Source organism: Anomaloglossus baeobatrachus, chromosome 2 (assembly GCF_048569485.1).
Source record: "Anomaloglossus baeobatrachus isolate aAnoBae1 chromosome 2, aAnoBae1.hap1, whole genome shotgun sequence".
In the NCBI taxonomy this organism is placed as follows: Eukaryota; Metazoa; Chordata; class Amphibia; order Anura; family Aromobatidae; genus Anomaloglossus; species Anomaloglossus baeobatrachus.
Window position 1 is genome coordinate 276,237,614 of NC_134354.1, and position 16,638 is coordinate 276,254,251.

At 44.6% G+C, this 16,638-nt stretch overlaps 1 protein-coding gene across 2 annotated transcripts in view; it reads left to right on the forward strand.

Moving 5' to 3' along the window:
• The window catches only part of NAV1 (neuron navigator 1), a 190,455-nt gene that overhangs the window by 93,625 nt on the left and 80,192 nt on the right, over nucleotides 1-16,638 (forward strand). The window contains exons 11-15 of one of the 2 annotated variants that reach the window (XM_075335814.1): nucleotides 350-517; nucleotides 8,483-8,535; nucleotides 8,715-8,738; nucleotides 8,861-8,938; nucleotides 14,028-14,111. In XM_075335814.1, coding sequence (XP_075191929.1) covers nucleotides 350-517; nucleotides 8,483-8,535; nucleotides 8,715-8,738; nucleotides 8,861-8,938; nucleotides 14,028-14,111 — 407 coding nt within the window. The remainder of the gene's footprint in view (nucleotides 1-349; nucleotides 518-8,482; nucleotides 8,536-8,714; nucleotides 8,739-8,860; nucleotides 8,939-14,027; nucleotides 14,112-16,638) is intronic. The other variant, XM_075335815.1, reaches the window with a different exon arrangement.

A 16,638-nucleotide genomic window follows, 5' to 3' on the forward strand; every position in this document is an offset into this window, starting at 1 on the left:
ACCCAGCACTGCCCATGAATAGTTATGTGATGCTTTTTAACCTTAGTGGTTTTTAATAATCTGTCAATTTCCATCAGGTATCTATTTTTGGTTGACGGGATTCCATGGTATTTAGGTCAGCGGGTAATGAATCAATGCCAGTGTGAACAGAGCCTTTAAATGTAACTATCGTTAATGGATCTGTCCCTTTGTTTCCATGATCGATAGGTGTGTCATCCGTCAGAACCTCTCCATTCACAGCGTCTCACTTGTCATCATGACATGACAGATGTAATTGTATTGATAGGCCCTGTATGAGACCCTCGGGGCAGAATACATGTAATTTTCCTTTCCTTTTCTTCCCCAACAGTGAGTCCCTCTTCTGCTCCTCGTATTGCTCGGTCAAGCAGTATTCCAGCTCAAGACTCTTCTTTTGAACTTTTCAGTTCTTCAACTTTAGGGAGTTCACTATCTCTTGCTGATCGACCTAAAGGGACAATGACTAGATCTGGCTCATTTAGAGACCCCTCTGATGATGGTAAGTTTGGTAGAATTTAGCATTCGGGGCAAGTCTACACTATCACTGTGTAATTTGGTATGGTGGCCAGTTAGGGGTTACCTTTAAGCTGAAGAATGCCTCTGCTATTTTATTTTGGCCGCTCTGATACTTTTATATATTTATACCCTCTGTATATATAATCACTTTATTTGGAAACTTTCCGTTCCTGAAGGAAACTCTCTGTGCACACAAAATTGATGTATAGGGTAGTAATAAAGCTGTCATTTCTGTCAATTCTCGCAGTGCGTTCACTATGTACACCAGACTCAGACATCAAACATATATTTTACATGTATATATAGATCTTTATTCTTTACTCATAGGTACCTACAGTGTTAAAGCCTACATTTTGATCCTTTGGCACTAATCCAGTCCATTCCCTGTATAAAAATAATGGATTTCCCTTGCATAGCAAATACCAAATCATGTCATTTACATGTACAAACACATGAATACCTAGTTTTTTTTGGTCTTTTGACCCTTTAATTGGAAAAATGAACTTGATTGTGTTTCTTTTACAGTTTTCTCATTTTTAATCTACCTTTTAACAATACAGGAGAACATAAGAACAATTTTTTTATTTAGGTATACGACATTAGTCAAGATGTGACAAAAATATATATTTTTTTAACATTTTAATTACACAGATAACAGATATTTAAACCAAAATAGAATTTTTAGCCAGATCCATTTTTTTTTATTTCACCGCTGGAGTGCTATCACCAATGCATGTTCCCTGCCCGTAGTAAAATACTTTCTAGCCATCGTCTTCTTCGTCGTGTTCTCAGCTACTCTGGGGTACTGTTCTGCCAGTTGTGCATAGCTCCAATGTTTGAATCCCTTTCTCATTGTAAGTCTGTGAGAGGCAGAATGAGTCTCTCATAGACTTACATTGAGAGCCAGTCAGGAGTTGCTGTCAGAAGATGGCAGAATGGGACAGGAGCTTTAAAAGCACTTGGTTAGTGTAGAATGGCTAAACAGAGTGCCTTGTTTTGCAATATGTAGACATCCTATTGCTTTGAGTGGGCAATGTACCAATTACAGCTGATTGCTATAAGTCCCTTAAGTAGGACACTTTCTGACCATCCTGTCAAAGAACGTTATTGGGTTTAGGGTTTGTACAAAGAAGAAAACCCCTTTATCTTCTTAAGGACCAGTCATTTTTTGGGTTTAAAAGGGTTCATTGCTCCAAAAATATAATCAAATACCTTCTACAAATCTCCAGATTGTAGTGCAGTATGTGAAATTTCTGCTCACAGACCAACTTGGGGTTTCTTCAGTCTTCTCTATGTGTGTGCGATAGCAACTCCTTCCTCTCAGATGGTGCCAATCACAGCTCAGCAGCGTTTGAGACTTTTAGGGCTTGCTCACAAAGATGTATAACATGGCCGAGTGCTAGCTGATGTTTTACCAGGTAGCACGCTGGTCAGTGTTATACGATGTACAAAATATATACAGCTGCACACTAAAATGGAGATTTTAACTCAGATAGTGGCATTTCTACCCAGACATGGAGCTTTTTCCAGATAGTGGCATTAGGTTAGGTTCCCGGTTCACAGAGTTGCACCTTGCCGTGGTGACCGAGCTCACATGCATTGGCCAATACATAAGCTAAGTATCTCTTTTTTCAAATATTCCTATAGCTGTAAAGCAATACTAGAGTTTCCCTTTTTCATTGTTAGCATTTTAGTGTGCAGCTGTATATATTTTGTAGTTGTAATGTTTTTTCAGCTAGCACCTTGTTCACATTTGTTGGATGTGCGGATCAGTCTTTTTGATACTTGTAGTGTTCTACAATGGGGCAGTGCAGATGTGCGATTTTTTTCTCATGCTGTAATTGCTTCTGCAAATCGGATCACACTCATCTATACAAGTTACTGGGTGAGTGTGAAACATCAGACTGCACTCAGATGACATCCGAGTGCAGTCCGATATATGCACAGAAAGGCAATGGAGAAGATGGAGAAATTAATCTCTGTTCTCTGATTCTCTCACGTGAGACAATTGGATCACAGTATAATGACATTTGGCTCACGCTTGCAGCAGAGTTTGAGCCGAGTGTCATTAACATATCGCATCCCATTCTTTCGCATGAAAGACTATACACCAGTGTGACCCCGGCCTTAGACTGTTAGATCAGCGCTGAGCTGTGATTGGCAGAGTCTATGAGAGATGGGTTGGAAGTGCTCAGTTGGTCTGCAAGCAGGAATTTCACATTCTGCGCTCCAAAAGAAACCAATGTGAATATCTATCCAGTGGAGCGACGAATCACACAATGGAAACGTATGGCAGGATTAGGGGAGCTCTGGGATTTTTACAATATTTTTAGCAAGTGACAGGTCCACTTTAGGACTGGAGTTTTTTGTGTGTTTTTTTCCAATCCTTTCATCATGATGATTTTTGTTTTAAAATTCTGTACACAAAAGACTTGTCTAGTGCAGGGTGATTTGTAGTTTTCAATGGCACAATTTGTAGAGTAAGGGGTACTTAACACGCTGCGACATCGCTACCGATATATCGTCGGGGTCACGTCGTTAGTGACGCACATCCGGCGCCGGTAGCAACATCGCAGCGTGTGACACTAATGAGCGACGATCAACGATCGCAAAATCGTTCCAAAACGGTGATCGTTGACACGTTGCTCATTTCCTTAATATCGCTGCTGCCGGTACGATGTTGTTTGTCGTTCCTGCAGCACCACACATCGCTATGTGTGACACCGCGGGAGCAAGGAACATCTCCTTACCTGCGTCCACTGGCAATGAGAAAGGAAGGTGGTGGGCGGGATGTTACATCCCGCTCATCTCCGCCCCTCCGCTTCTATTGGCCGGCCGCTCAGTGACGCCGCAGTGACGTCGCTATGACGCCGAACGCACCTCCTCCTTGAGGGAGGGATTGTTCTGCGGTCACAGCGACGTCGCTGACCAGGTATGTGCGTGTGACGCTGCCGTAGCGATAATGTTCACTACAGCAGCGAGCACCAAATGTCGCACGAGCGACGGGGGCGGGTGCTATCGCGCTCGACATCGCTAGCAATCGCTAGCGATGCTGCAGCGTGTAAAGCACCCCTAAATGTTACTGATCTACTAAATGATATCAGCTTCTAGGTGAACATGTGCACAAAGCCGCAGTTCTTGCATGTTTTATATTCTACATTTTCAGTGTTTACATTTCAGCATGTTTATGACGTGTTTATTCTGCAGGTTGGTAACGTGATACCAAACATTCGATGTTTTTCAGTGCTATTGTTTCAATTCGTGGTACAGTTAATTGCTTTTTACTCTGTTTTCTGGGAAGTAAAGTAGATATTCTGGCACGATTTTTTATTGATTTTTTTATAGCGTTCACCATGTGGGTTAAATAATGTGAAAGTGTAATAGGTCGGCATGTTAAAGACGTGTAAAGTTTGCTTTTCCATTTTTTTACGTCCTACAAGAAGGAGTTGACTTTCCGTAGGTCTGTGCGCAGTGTACTCTGCCAGTGTGACCACAGGCTCCTATCAGACAATGCCCCCGGCAGGGCTTATAGCAGTAGTGACACTGCAGCATTTCTGTATTACAATGGTTGGGGTCAAAGCTATATTTGAGCCCTGGAGGCTGACTGATACCTACTGAAATGTACTAATCTATAGGAGCATTGCTGAAAGGATTGCTGTATATAAAAAGTCACAATAAAATCACATTGCATGTTTAAGATGAGCTCTATTAAAGGAGTTTTCCGGGCTTGATCTAGATCCCTGCAGTCACTGATTGGCGACTCCTGCGTAAAGCACCCTGGTTTCCAGGCATCAGCTATATTTCTGCAGTCACATAGTGGCAGTGTGCATTGCATCTGCCGGATTGAGCAGGCTGTCACATTTTCTATTGAGAGACGCGTAGGAGAGTCTAGTCAGCACGTGCCTGCCAGTATACTTTCAGCTAAGTGCATAAACGCAACCTGCACTTAGCTTAAGCGGAGTAATAGGACCCACAGCATTGATAGGGAAGCTCATCCTTATGATAGGGGTATGAGATCAGTCTAGGATGTGATGCATTTATCATGCATTATAAATGTATGCTTTATTTATAAGCAGCTCAAATAAGCCGAATATCATTACTTTTAAAGGGTTTTCCGGGCACTCACTATATACTGCCGTTCATCTTTGTCCTGTGAAAAACCATACTGATTTTGTTGCTTCAATGCTCATATACATCAGACAAAAAGGATTCTCACCCGCTTATCTCAGTGTTCTACGTTCATTCTGGTGGTCACATGACCTGCTCGATCTGGCAATGTAGGATAGTCTTGACAGTGTGCATAATCTGCAGTGACTTAGGTAAAGGTATACATCCGTAGCTTTTCCAGACATATACTTTAACAGTTCCATAGGGCCCATCTATATATATAATTGCCTTATTCTGTCTGTCTGGCTGTCTGTCTGGCTGTTTGTCTGGCTGTCTGTCTTGCTCCAAAATTGTGTCCTTACGGTGACAAACAGCGGATTGGCCGCTGGGCTCGCCATGGCCCCGCCCCCACGCACGGATTGGCCGCTCGCCTCGCCTCGGCTCCTCCCCCCGCACGGATTGGCCGCTCGCCTCGGCTCCGCCCCCCCGCACGGATTGGCCATGTCCTTACGGTGACAAACAGCGGATTGGCCGCTGGGCTCGCCATGGCCCCGCCCCCCGCACGGATTGGCCGCTCGGCCTCACGGATTGGCCGCTCGCCTCGGCTCCTCCCCCCGCACGGATTGGACGCTCACCTTGCCTCGGCTCCGCCCCCCGCACGGATTGGCCGCTCGCCCAGGCTCCACCCCCCCACGGAATGGCCTCTCGCCCCGAGGTGAGCGCATCAAGGTCCTGCAGCGGCGGAACACACACACACGAACACACATAAGAACAGACACACACACACACACACATCAGATCACACTCACTCTCACACACACCTCACACACACATCAGATCGCATCCACGTCCTGCAGCGGCGGAACACACACACACATAAGAACAGACACACACACACACATCAGATCACACTCACTCTCACACACACCTCACACACACATCAGATCGCATCCACACACTCACAACATCCCGTGATATCGCTTGCTTCTCGGCGGCGATCCTGTGCGTGCAGTGACCTTCCAGGACCTGCCGGAGGATCACATGGCCGGAAGCATGTGGTATCGCCGGATGTTGTGATTGTGTGAGCGCGTATGTGCGATATCGTCAGTGTGTGTGTGTGAGTGTATGCGATCGGATGTGTGTGAGTGTGTTCTGATGTGTGAGTGTGTGTGTGTGAGTGTATGCGATCGGATCTGTGAGTGTCGGCAGAGGAGCACGGCGTGCAGCACAGCTGCTGGGACCGCCCACCGGTGGGCACAGGAAGAAGTGGGGTGTGTGTGTGAGTGTATGCGATCAGATGTGTGCGTGTATACTGTCTGATGTGTGACTGTGGAGCACGATGGGGGGTGCGCAGCATGGGGGATGGAGCACGATGGGGAGTGCACAGCATGGGGGATGGAGCACGATGGGGAGTGCGCAGCATGGGGGATGGAGCACGATGGGGGGGTGCGCAGCATAGGGGATGGAGCACGATGGGGAGTGTGCAGCATGGGGGATGGAGCACAATGGGGGGTGCGCAGCATGGGGGATGGAGCACGATGGGGAGTGCGCAGCATGGGTGATGGAGCACGTTTGGGAGTGCGCAGCATGGGGGATAGAGCACGATGGGGAATGCACAGCATGGGGGATGGAGCACGATGGGGAGTGCGCAGCTTGGGGGATGGAGCACGATGGGGAGTGCGCAGCATGGGGGATGGAGCACGATGGGGGGTGCGCTGCATGGGGGATGGAGCACGATGGGGGGGTGCGCTGCATGGGGGATGGAGCACGATGGGGAGTGCGCAGCATGGGGAATGGAGCACGATGGGGAGTGCGCAGCATGGGGGATGGAGCACGTTTGGGAGTGTGCAGCATGGGGGATGGAGCACGATGGGGAGTGCGCAGCATGGGGAATGGAGCACGTTTGGGAGTGCGCAGCATGGTGGATGGAGCACGATGGGGAATGCGCAGCATGGGGGATGGAGCACGATGGGGATTGCGCAGCATGGGGGATGGAGCACGATGGGGGGTGCGCAGCATGGGGGATGGGATGGAGCACGATGGGGATTGCGCAGCATGGGGGATGGAGCACGATGGGGGGTGCGCAGCATGGGGGATGGAGCACGATGGGGGGTGCGCAGCATGGGGGATGGAGCACGATGGGGGGTGCGCAGCATGGGGGATGGAGCACGATGGGGGGTGCACACCTCCCCCCAAAACACACACACACACCCACACACGCACTGCACAACACACCACACACACACTGGGAACCACAAACACCGCCCTACACAGACACCCACACACACAGACAACGCCGCACACACACAACACCCAACTCACAAACAGCGCGGCACACACAAATATACGCACATACCGCACAACACACACATTGCACAAAACATACCTCCCACCAAAACACACACACACACCCCACACCCACACAAACCGCGCAACACACACACACAGCGCTCCACAAACAACGCAACACACAACGCAACACACAAACAACACTGCTCTCACCCCCCCGCCACACCCAGACAACACCCAGAACATGTACAGCGCCCTACACAAACACTTGGTAACTACACACAACAACATCTATATATATATATATATATATATATATAACAAAAATCATACATTAACTACACAATACGTAAATTCTAGAATACCCGATGCATAGAATCGGGCCACCTTCTAGTTTACCAGATAAATGCCAAAAATGAGCTATTTTAGTCTCCATCTTGTAAGGTGTGTATCAACATGTCACTCAGTGTCCTCACCTACAACTATTTAATGCTGCTTCTAGTGTATATACTAGTCTAATATATCCAGGCACTGTCCTCATTCTCATGCTCTGTGACTTACCATCCGTTTTTATTAGTGGGCTGTTCTTCTTCATCAGTATTGCTTTTGCCATTGTCCAATATTTAAAGGGAATCTGTCACCCGGTGTTTGCTAGTCATCTTAGAACAGGATGTTGTAGGCAAAGAGATTCTGAATCTAACCATATTTATCTTAGATTACAAGGTGCAGCTGTTCTGACTTTATCTCAGAATTGAGTGTAGCAGAGCTGGGAGCTCTCCCCACCCACAGCAGGCTCCCAATAGACTGTCATTGACTGTGAGGTGTCAATCACAGCAGGGGGCATGCCAGTCTACTCTGCATGTGCATCAATATTAATCACCGAGCAATAAACCCTTTAGTAAGAGTAAACAAAGATAAGAGAAACACAGATTTTTTTTCAACTCTTGCAGCATGCTGTCCTCAGCTTACAATGCAAACCCCTGGTGACAGAGTCCCTTTAAACAGCGAACAGGAGCAGAGAAACAAAGAGTCGCACCATTTCATGTAATCCATCTCAGCTGCTCTGCTTCTAGAGATACATTACTATTGATAACAGGCAGCAGACAGTGAGTTAGACAGGCAGAGGACACCCAGAGAGATGCTCTTAGCGGCTTAATACGGACCCTGGGTCTTCTGACTCAAACTTACACCTTAATAGACATATATAAAGCTGTTAGCTTGGCTTGGAAGACCTGCTGTCAGTCCAGATGTTGCGGTCCATATACAGACCTTGACGTTTTCTCATAAGAGCGCATTTGATTGCCTATTAGATTGCCTATTTATATTGATTAAGTTATCTGATAGTACAGTGATCACTGAAATGTCAGTGACAACCATAATTACCATAAAGTCCATATCGTATAGTTAATCATCCACCATATTGAATTTGTAATTAAGGTAAAAGTTGAAATAATTTGTCATTTCTTGTCTCGTTTTGCCTCTCTGTAAAGCTTTTATTCTTTGGGATGTAGATATGTCTTCGATGCTAATATATTCCCTATTTATTTTTCAGTTCACGGCTCTGTCCTGTCTCTGGCATCAAGTGCGTCTTCAACATACTCCTCTGTAAGAACTGACTTGTGATGGTTTGGTTGCATACTCCGCTGCCCACTGTAGACACCTATAAGTACATTACCAGTGCATGAAAGAGTCTCTGCTTGTGCTTTGAATGCAAACGAGCATGGTTCTGCTAATCCTGTAACCTCCTCTCTGTTTTTTCCTTGGCATGCACACTTTTCTGTCAGGCTGAGGAAAGGATGCAATCAGAGGTACATATCCAATTCCTATCTGCTTTTTTCTTTTGCCTGTGCTAGCTTTCTGCAAGGAATCACATTTAATTAACAGTTGAACTTATTTTTATTTCTTTCTTTTTTTTTTGTGTGGAATGAAGCAAATTCGGAAACTACGAAGAGAACTAGAGAACTCACAAGAGAAAGTGGCGGCATTGACCACGCAGCTGTCCGCCAATGTAAGTGCCATACATGACAGCAGGGAATGCGTTAGGGTATAGTATTGGGAGTTAGCGGAGTTCTTTAAATAACTCTCGAAAGTTTCTGTCATCGCTTCTGTTTTTTTTCATTGTCACTTAGCATCGATCCGCTAAAATGGATTGAAAGTGGATGTCTTGCGTTTCAAATCCATTTATATTGGATCCTTATAGTCATGAATCCATAAAAACAGATGAGAATCAGACATGCACTAGGTATAAAAAGAGGTTATTGACAATAATAAAAACATTAAATGTGACAATAGATCAAATAACTAGACTTTTCTTAAATATAAAATATGTCATAAGCAAATCAAGTAATTTCTCTGCGTATTAGAAGGACTCACTTTAAAGAGGTTGTCCACTGCTTTGACATTGATGGCCTATCCTTAGGATAAGTCATCAATGTCTGATTGTCCGGGGTCCGACACGCCGCACCCCTGCCGATCAGCTGATCTCGGTCGCAGCAGGTGGCTGGAAATGTTAATTTCCGGCGCTGCTACGTCTTGTGATAGTGACCGGGTACTGCCTATCTGCCTCCCTTTCTAATCAATAGGAGGTGAATGTGAAGAACCCGGCCGCGGCCGCTATCAGAAGATGGGGAAATCCGGAACTGAGCATTTCTGGCTGCCTGCTACCACCACTGGGAGGTAGAGCAGCTGATCGATGGTGGTGCACAATGTCAGACCCCAGCCAGTCAGACATTGATGACCTATCCTAAGCATAGCCCATCAGTGTCAATGTAGTGGACAACCCCTTTAAAGTGATGGAAAATCTGGTTAGATGCTCTTCTGTAGGACATACAAGCTATCAGATTCTATACAGGCTTTGAATGACAAAATAGAGCCTTCTTGTCATGGTTCGCCTCCCTGTCCACATGGCTAGGGGGCGGAGCCTTCTCCCGGGCCTCACTACCGGAGCCTGGATGCCTTAAAAGCTGACATTTCCAGTGAACCAGCGCCGGCTATAAGCTTAGCGCTGCTTTGCCTGTGAGTGCTGGTTCCTGTAAGTGTGATCCTGATCCGTTCCCTCTCTGTGCCCTAAGCCTCTGTCTGTGTTCTGTCCCCTAGTCGTTCTGCCATTCATCTGTCCCACCTCTTTCCTTCCCACAATAGCCCCGGTTGTTTCCCCCTCTCCTAGCTACCCATTTGGTTGTTTCCTCTGGTACCAACCTCGGCCTGATCTTGACTCCTCCACTGCTATTTCCTCCGGTCTTCCTGCTGCCCGTACTTTGTATGACCCGGACCCGTCTGACCATACCCCGCATGCCCCACAGCTTCAGCTGTCCGGCTGATGCTAGCAGACACTGCATCAGCACACACTGGGAGTTCACCTCCTTGCTCATTCAGCTCCGTGTAGTGTCTTTCCCTGCAGGACTCCAGCTCCCCCTGCTGGCAGCCTGACAATTCTGCTAGATTTGGCTTGGTTCACTGTTTTGTCAAGACGCTGGTCAATAAAATAGAATGGCAGAATAGACTTACCATAAATTCACCACCAAAAGATTCACCTCCTTACGAGCCTGAACTTTACTTCATACAGAAAATTACTATTTTTCAGCCATGTCAAAAACACTTATGTATTAAGCTGTTTATACAGAGGAGAAGATTACAGCTGTTTCTAAAGAGTTCATCCACAAGGGGATGACTTAGATACTTGCACAAGCGAAATCAGCAAAAGACGGAATGAGCTGCATGTAAAGAGTTAAGGCCACTTTACACGCAGAGATACATCTTTGGCAGATCTGTGGTTGCAGTGAAATCATGGATATATTGTTCCATTTGTACACAGCCGCAAACCTGGCACTGATTGTCCACAATTTCACTGCAACCACAGATCTGCCGCAGATTTACCTATGTGTGTGACAGGGCCTTTATCTGAGTGTTACTACATAGTGCACAGACTCCTACAGTCACAACACACTGATGAGAGGGCTGTCACAGGCTGTACCTCATTTACTATTCCTAGCCTCCTCCTTCTGATCCATCTTACATAACAGCACAGATCTCCTGTCTGTTTCTCCACACTTACATTGTCCACCACTGGTATACCCAAGCTCTGACGCAGGAAGTCTCACACAACTGGTAAAGTAGGGAGACAACAGAGAGCCTGATTTCAGCCTTCTTTTAAAGGGCTAGAGTTATTCTAACCAAAACAGGCAAGAAATAATATATGTATTATATGACGTATTCTGTGGGCTTATAGGTTCTCTTGAGATGGAATGGACACATGGAATATAAAATAGTAAAAACAGATGTGTAAATAGTTAAATTAAACAACATGGGTCTGTTTGCTGCTCATCCAATAAACGGACGGTATGCGGATGAGAAAATCTTAGCCTCGTGTAGAATTGGGGAAAGAGAAATCAAAGATCAGAGTATAGATCCCAACTCGGTTTTCTTCTAGTAGTTGAGTTGGAGACCATTGGAGTCAGGCGATCTGTGCAGTAGTAGCATCTCAGAAAAGACATTCACAGATTATATATCAATCCCTATTTACTTTATGATACTTAAGGCCTTGTTAAAATGTGTGTCATGGCTTCCGTTTATACGGCAAGTCTTAATGCTGTGCCGGATCTGTCGTACTGCTCCTGACAGACTCCCTTACAGACGCCTCGTTGCGGTGTGCTATCTGTCATTGTGACAGCACAATGCTGCATGCTGCGCTTGTCAGTGCTGGTGAGAACAGATGTCAGGATGTACTTTTCCTGTAGAAAGCCTGTCTGTTTGTCTCTTCCTAGCTATGTATTTAGATTAGCAACTTTCCATATCTTCTGCTCCAATTAAAGAAGGTAAGTCCCTAAAAATAGTGAATTCTAGGATCTCTCTTAGATCTGGTTCTGAGGTTAGCAGTGAGGTGCCACAGTTACCTCATTAATTGATCAGAGAAATATAATTGACTCTGGGATGCAGGCTGTGAAACACTGAAATGGAAATAAGCCTTTAAAGGGAATCTGTCACCAGGTCTTTTGCTATCCATCTGAGAGCAGCATGATATAGGGGCAGAGACCCTGATTCTAGTGATGTATCACTTAGTAGGCTGCTTGCTTTAGTTTTGATAGAATCAGAGTTTTCTCTGCTGCGGATCTACATGTTCTCTGAATGCTGAGGTATGTATAACCCCGCACACACCACTGATTAGCAATTTTCTATGTATACTGTGCATAGGCAGAAGGCTGCCAATCAGAGCCAGGGCGGTGTTATACAGGGCTCATGAATATGGAGGGTAAGTGTCAGTTTAATGAATATTTGGCCAAAGGCTATCCAAGCTTACAGACACCATTAAGCCTTAGACCAACAAAGCATAGTTACAGCGCTTTGAAAAAGTATTCATACCCCGTGAAGTTTTCCACATTTTTTTGTTACACCCACAAACTGAAATCTATTTTATTGGGAGTTTATGTGATATGCCCACTCAAAGTAGCAAGTATGTGTGACATGTAAAGGAAATGATACATAGTTTTTTAAGTAAGTAAAAAATATAAATCTGAAAATTGTGATGTGCATTTGTATTCATACCCCTGAGTCAAGACTTTGTCGACCACCTTTCACTGCAATTATTGCTGAAAGTCTTTTGGGGTATGTCTCTACCAGCTTTGCACATCTACAGTAGGGGATGAAATTTTTGCCCATTCTTTTTTGCAAAATATCTCTAGCTCAGTGAGATTGGATGGAGGCGTGTATGAACAACAATTTTCAAGGCTTGTCACAGATTCTCAATGGGATTTAGGTCTATAGTTTGATTGGGACGTTCAAACACATGAATATGATGTGATCTAAACCATTCCATTGTAGTTCTAGGAGTATGTTTAGGGTCGTTGTCCTGCTGGAAGGTGAACCTGCACCCCAGTCTCAGGCTTTGCAGCCCCTAACAGGTTTTCATCCACAATTCCCCTGTATTTAGCTGACTCTATTTTCCTATCAACTCTGACCAGCTTCCCCGTCACTGCTGAAGAAAGCATCCCCACAGCATGGTGCCACCACCATGTTTGATGGGGGGTATGGTGTTTTTAGGGTCATGTACCATGTATTTCTGCCACACATAGCGTTTTGCATTTACCCAAAAACTTACTTTTGTCTCATTTGACCAGAGTTCCTTCTTCCATATGTTAGCTGTGTCCCCTTCATGGCTTTTTGCAAACTACTAGGGAACTTCTTATGACCTTTTTCAAAAATGGCTTTCTTTTTGTGACTCTTCCATAAAAGCCATATTTGAGGATTACGTAACTAATATTTGTCCTGTGGACAGATTCTCCCACTTGAGTTGTAGGTCTCTGCAGTACCTCCAGAGTGACCATGGGACACTTACCTAATTAGAGCTCTCTTTGCTTGGTGTGTCAGTTTAGTCGAACATGTCTTGGTAGACAGTTCTGCTATACTCCTTCCATTTTTGGATGATGAATTGAAAAGTGTTCCATGAGATGCTGAGAGTTTGGGTTAGTTTTTTTTATAACCTAACCATGCTTTACTCTTATTCACAATTTATCCCTGACCTGTCTGGTGTGTTCATTAGTTTGCATGATGCTGTTTGATCCCTAATGTTCTCAAACCTCTGAGGCCTTCACAGAACAGCTGTAATTATACAGAGAATAAATTACACACGGGTGGACTCAATTTACTAATTATGTGACTTCTTGGTCACTCAGGATTTTATTTAGCGGTATCAAACTACAGAAGGCTGAATACAAATGCACATCAAATATTTTACATTTATACTTTTCAAATGTTTAGAAAATCTTGTAGCATTCTTTTTACATTAGTATATCACAGAACACCCCAATGAAATACATGTGTATAAGTTCACAGGGTATGAAAACTTTTTCAAAGCACTATATCTAATTGACTCCTAGAAACTGACTGTGAAAACCCTTGTTTTACATGAAAGGATTTCTAATACTTCTCCTTACTATAAGCATAAAGTGTTACATATTTAACATGTAATCAATTCATTAGAGCATCAAGGCTTTTGTATGTCTTTAGGATGTGAGGATTAGAAACGCACACACATAACATGTCCGTAACAATCATTATGTGTCAATTTTTTGATTTTTTTCAACTTTGTCACTTTTTTGCAGGCCAATTTAGTGGCAGCATTTGAACAATCTTTAGTGAATATGACTTCGAGACTCCGTAATCTCGCCGATACTGCAAATGAGAAGGTAATGAACACAACCCAGCCATGATCATGAAAACAAAAGTGGAGATCGGGAAGTGATAGGTCCTTGTGAATTCCCCCAGTGTGCTGAAGAAGATTAGATAAAAGTATGCTTAGGCTGCTTTCACACATCCGGTGTTTCCTGTGCGGCACAATCCGGCGCTTTGCAGAAAAAATGCAACCGTTTTTTTTTTGCCGCGGGTTCCGGTTTTTTGCATAGACTTACATTAGTGCCGTATTGCCTGCAGCAAACACCGCATCCGGCCGCCGCATGCGTTTTTTTCCACTCCGCACGTTCAGTAGCCTGCCGCAAGCGGCAAAAACCGGACGGGCCGCATGTAAAAAAAACTTATGCAAAGGATGCGGTTTTGTCGCCGCATCCGTTGCATAGGTTTTAGAGCCGGATTGGCCGGCTCTGCTAAAACCGGAGGTGTGAAAGCAGCCTTACCTATTGGACCGATGCTGTTCTGAGGCTGTCCCCAGCTCATGACATTATTTATGTCAGAACCCACTGATGGGCTGCAGCTTCCACATTTCAATGAAACGCATGCTAGTCCACAGGGTACATATGTTTTGTCCTATTTTATTCAGTACAGCACCTTTAACATAAATCATGTAATACCTCTAAATGGCTATACTTCAGTGAATACAGCTTTTTAGACATATAGTGTGTATATATGTATATATATATATATATATATATATATATATATATACATACATATATATATATATATATTATATGTATTATATATATATATATATATATATATATTGTGTGTATATATATTTATATATATATATATATATATATATATATATATATATATATATATATATATATATACACTAGCTGTAGTAAGTAACTGTCTCTCTGTCTCTCTCCCAGTCTCTGTCTGTGTGTCGCTGTCTGTCTGTCTCGCTGTCTGTCTCTTTCCTTGTCTGTCTGCTTCTATCTCTCTGTCTGTATTTGCATCAGTCTATCTGTCTCAATCTCTTTATCTGTCTGTGTCTCTCTCTCTCTCTGTCTTTTTGACCGGCTGTCTTTTTGCCCGGCTGTCTCTTTGCCCGGCTTTCTCTTTGCCCGGCTGTCTGTTTCTAGGTCTGTCTCTTTCCTGGTCTTTCTCTTTCCTGGTCTGTCTCTTTCCAGGTCTGTCTCTTTCCAGGGCTGTCTCTTTCCAGGGCTGTCTCTTTCCAGGGCTGTCTCTTTCCAGGGCTGTCTCTTTCCCGGGCTTGTTTCTTTCCCGGGCTGTCTCTTTCCCGGGCTGTCTCTTTGCCGGGCTGTCTCTTTGCCGGACTGTCTCTTTGCCGAGCTGTCTCTTTGCCGAGCTGTCTCTTTGCAGGGCTGTCTCTTTGCCGCGCTGTCTCTTTGCCTGGCTGTCTCTTTGCTCGGCTGTTTCTTTGCCCGGCTGTCTCTTTCTAGATCTGTCTCTTTCCTGGTCTGTCTCTTTCCTGGTCTGTCTCTTTCCTGGTCTGTCTCTTTCCAGGTCTGTCTCTTTCCAGGGCTGTCTCTTTCCAGGGCTGTTTCTTTCCCGGGCTGTCTCTTTCCTGGGCTGTCTCTTTGCAGGGCTGTCTCTTTTCCGGGCCATTTATTTGTTGGGCTGTCTCTTTGCCCGGTCTGTCTCTTTCCAGGTCTGTCTCTTTCCAGGTCTGTCTCTTTCCAGGGCTGTCTCTTTGCCAGCCTGTCTCTTTGCAAGTCTGTCTCTTTCCAGGGCTTGTCTCTTTGCCCGGCTGTGTCTGTCTGTGTCTCTGTCTCTCTTTATCCGTCTCACCACCAACATCTTTTTACCTCACACATAAGCTTCTTATACTAACAGTTTATTTTGTTCCTATAGCAACCACTGACAGTTGCTATTTATAGCCTGCAGCTCCCAGCTCCATTCAGTTTAATGCCTGCAGGATTTTTGTAGAGTAACTGGAAAGCATGGGGTTAAATTTTCCCTCCCAAACATAGTCTATGACATTCCCTGAGTCACATGGGGCGTCTGTGCAAAATTTCGTAATTGTAAATGCGCAAATTCCTTTAGCGGACATACATACATACACACACTGAGCTTTATATATTAGATATATATATCGCCATGGAAAAAAAACACCCTTTGTTTTTATTGACAATGCCTTTATTGTGTGCTATCCTCAATGTCTTTAAATAATAATTAACCACTGTTGCCAACTAAACAATTACAAGGCCAGTGGCAACTGGCAATGTTGGCTGCAAAATCCGTTACACAACTAAAGTTTGTTGGGTGTCGCTGCTACACATCAGTGGAATACAAGTGAATGCCGTTGCATTGCGTCCCCAATGGTACTGCAAATGCAACAAGCAAATTGCAATAAGTCACAAGCTAGGAAGAATAGCTAATACTAGAGAAGTGAGAGAGAGGATCCAAAACGATCTTAATAAACTGGAACAGTGGCCAGTAATTAACGGAATGGTTTTTAACAGGGGAAAATGAAAAGTCCTACATCTGGGCAAGAAAAATGAAAAAGCATATACAGCATGGGAGGATTAGAGCTAAGCAACAGCACTT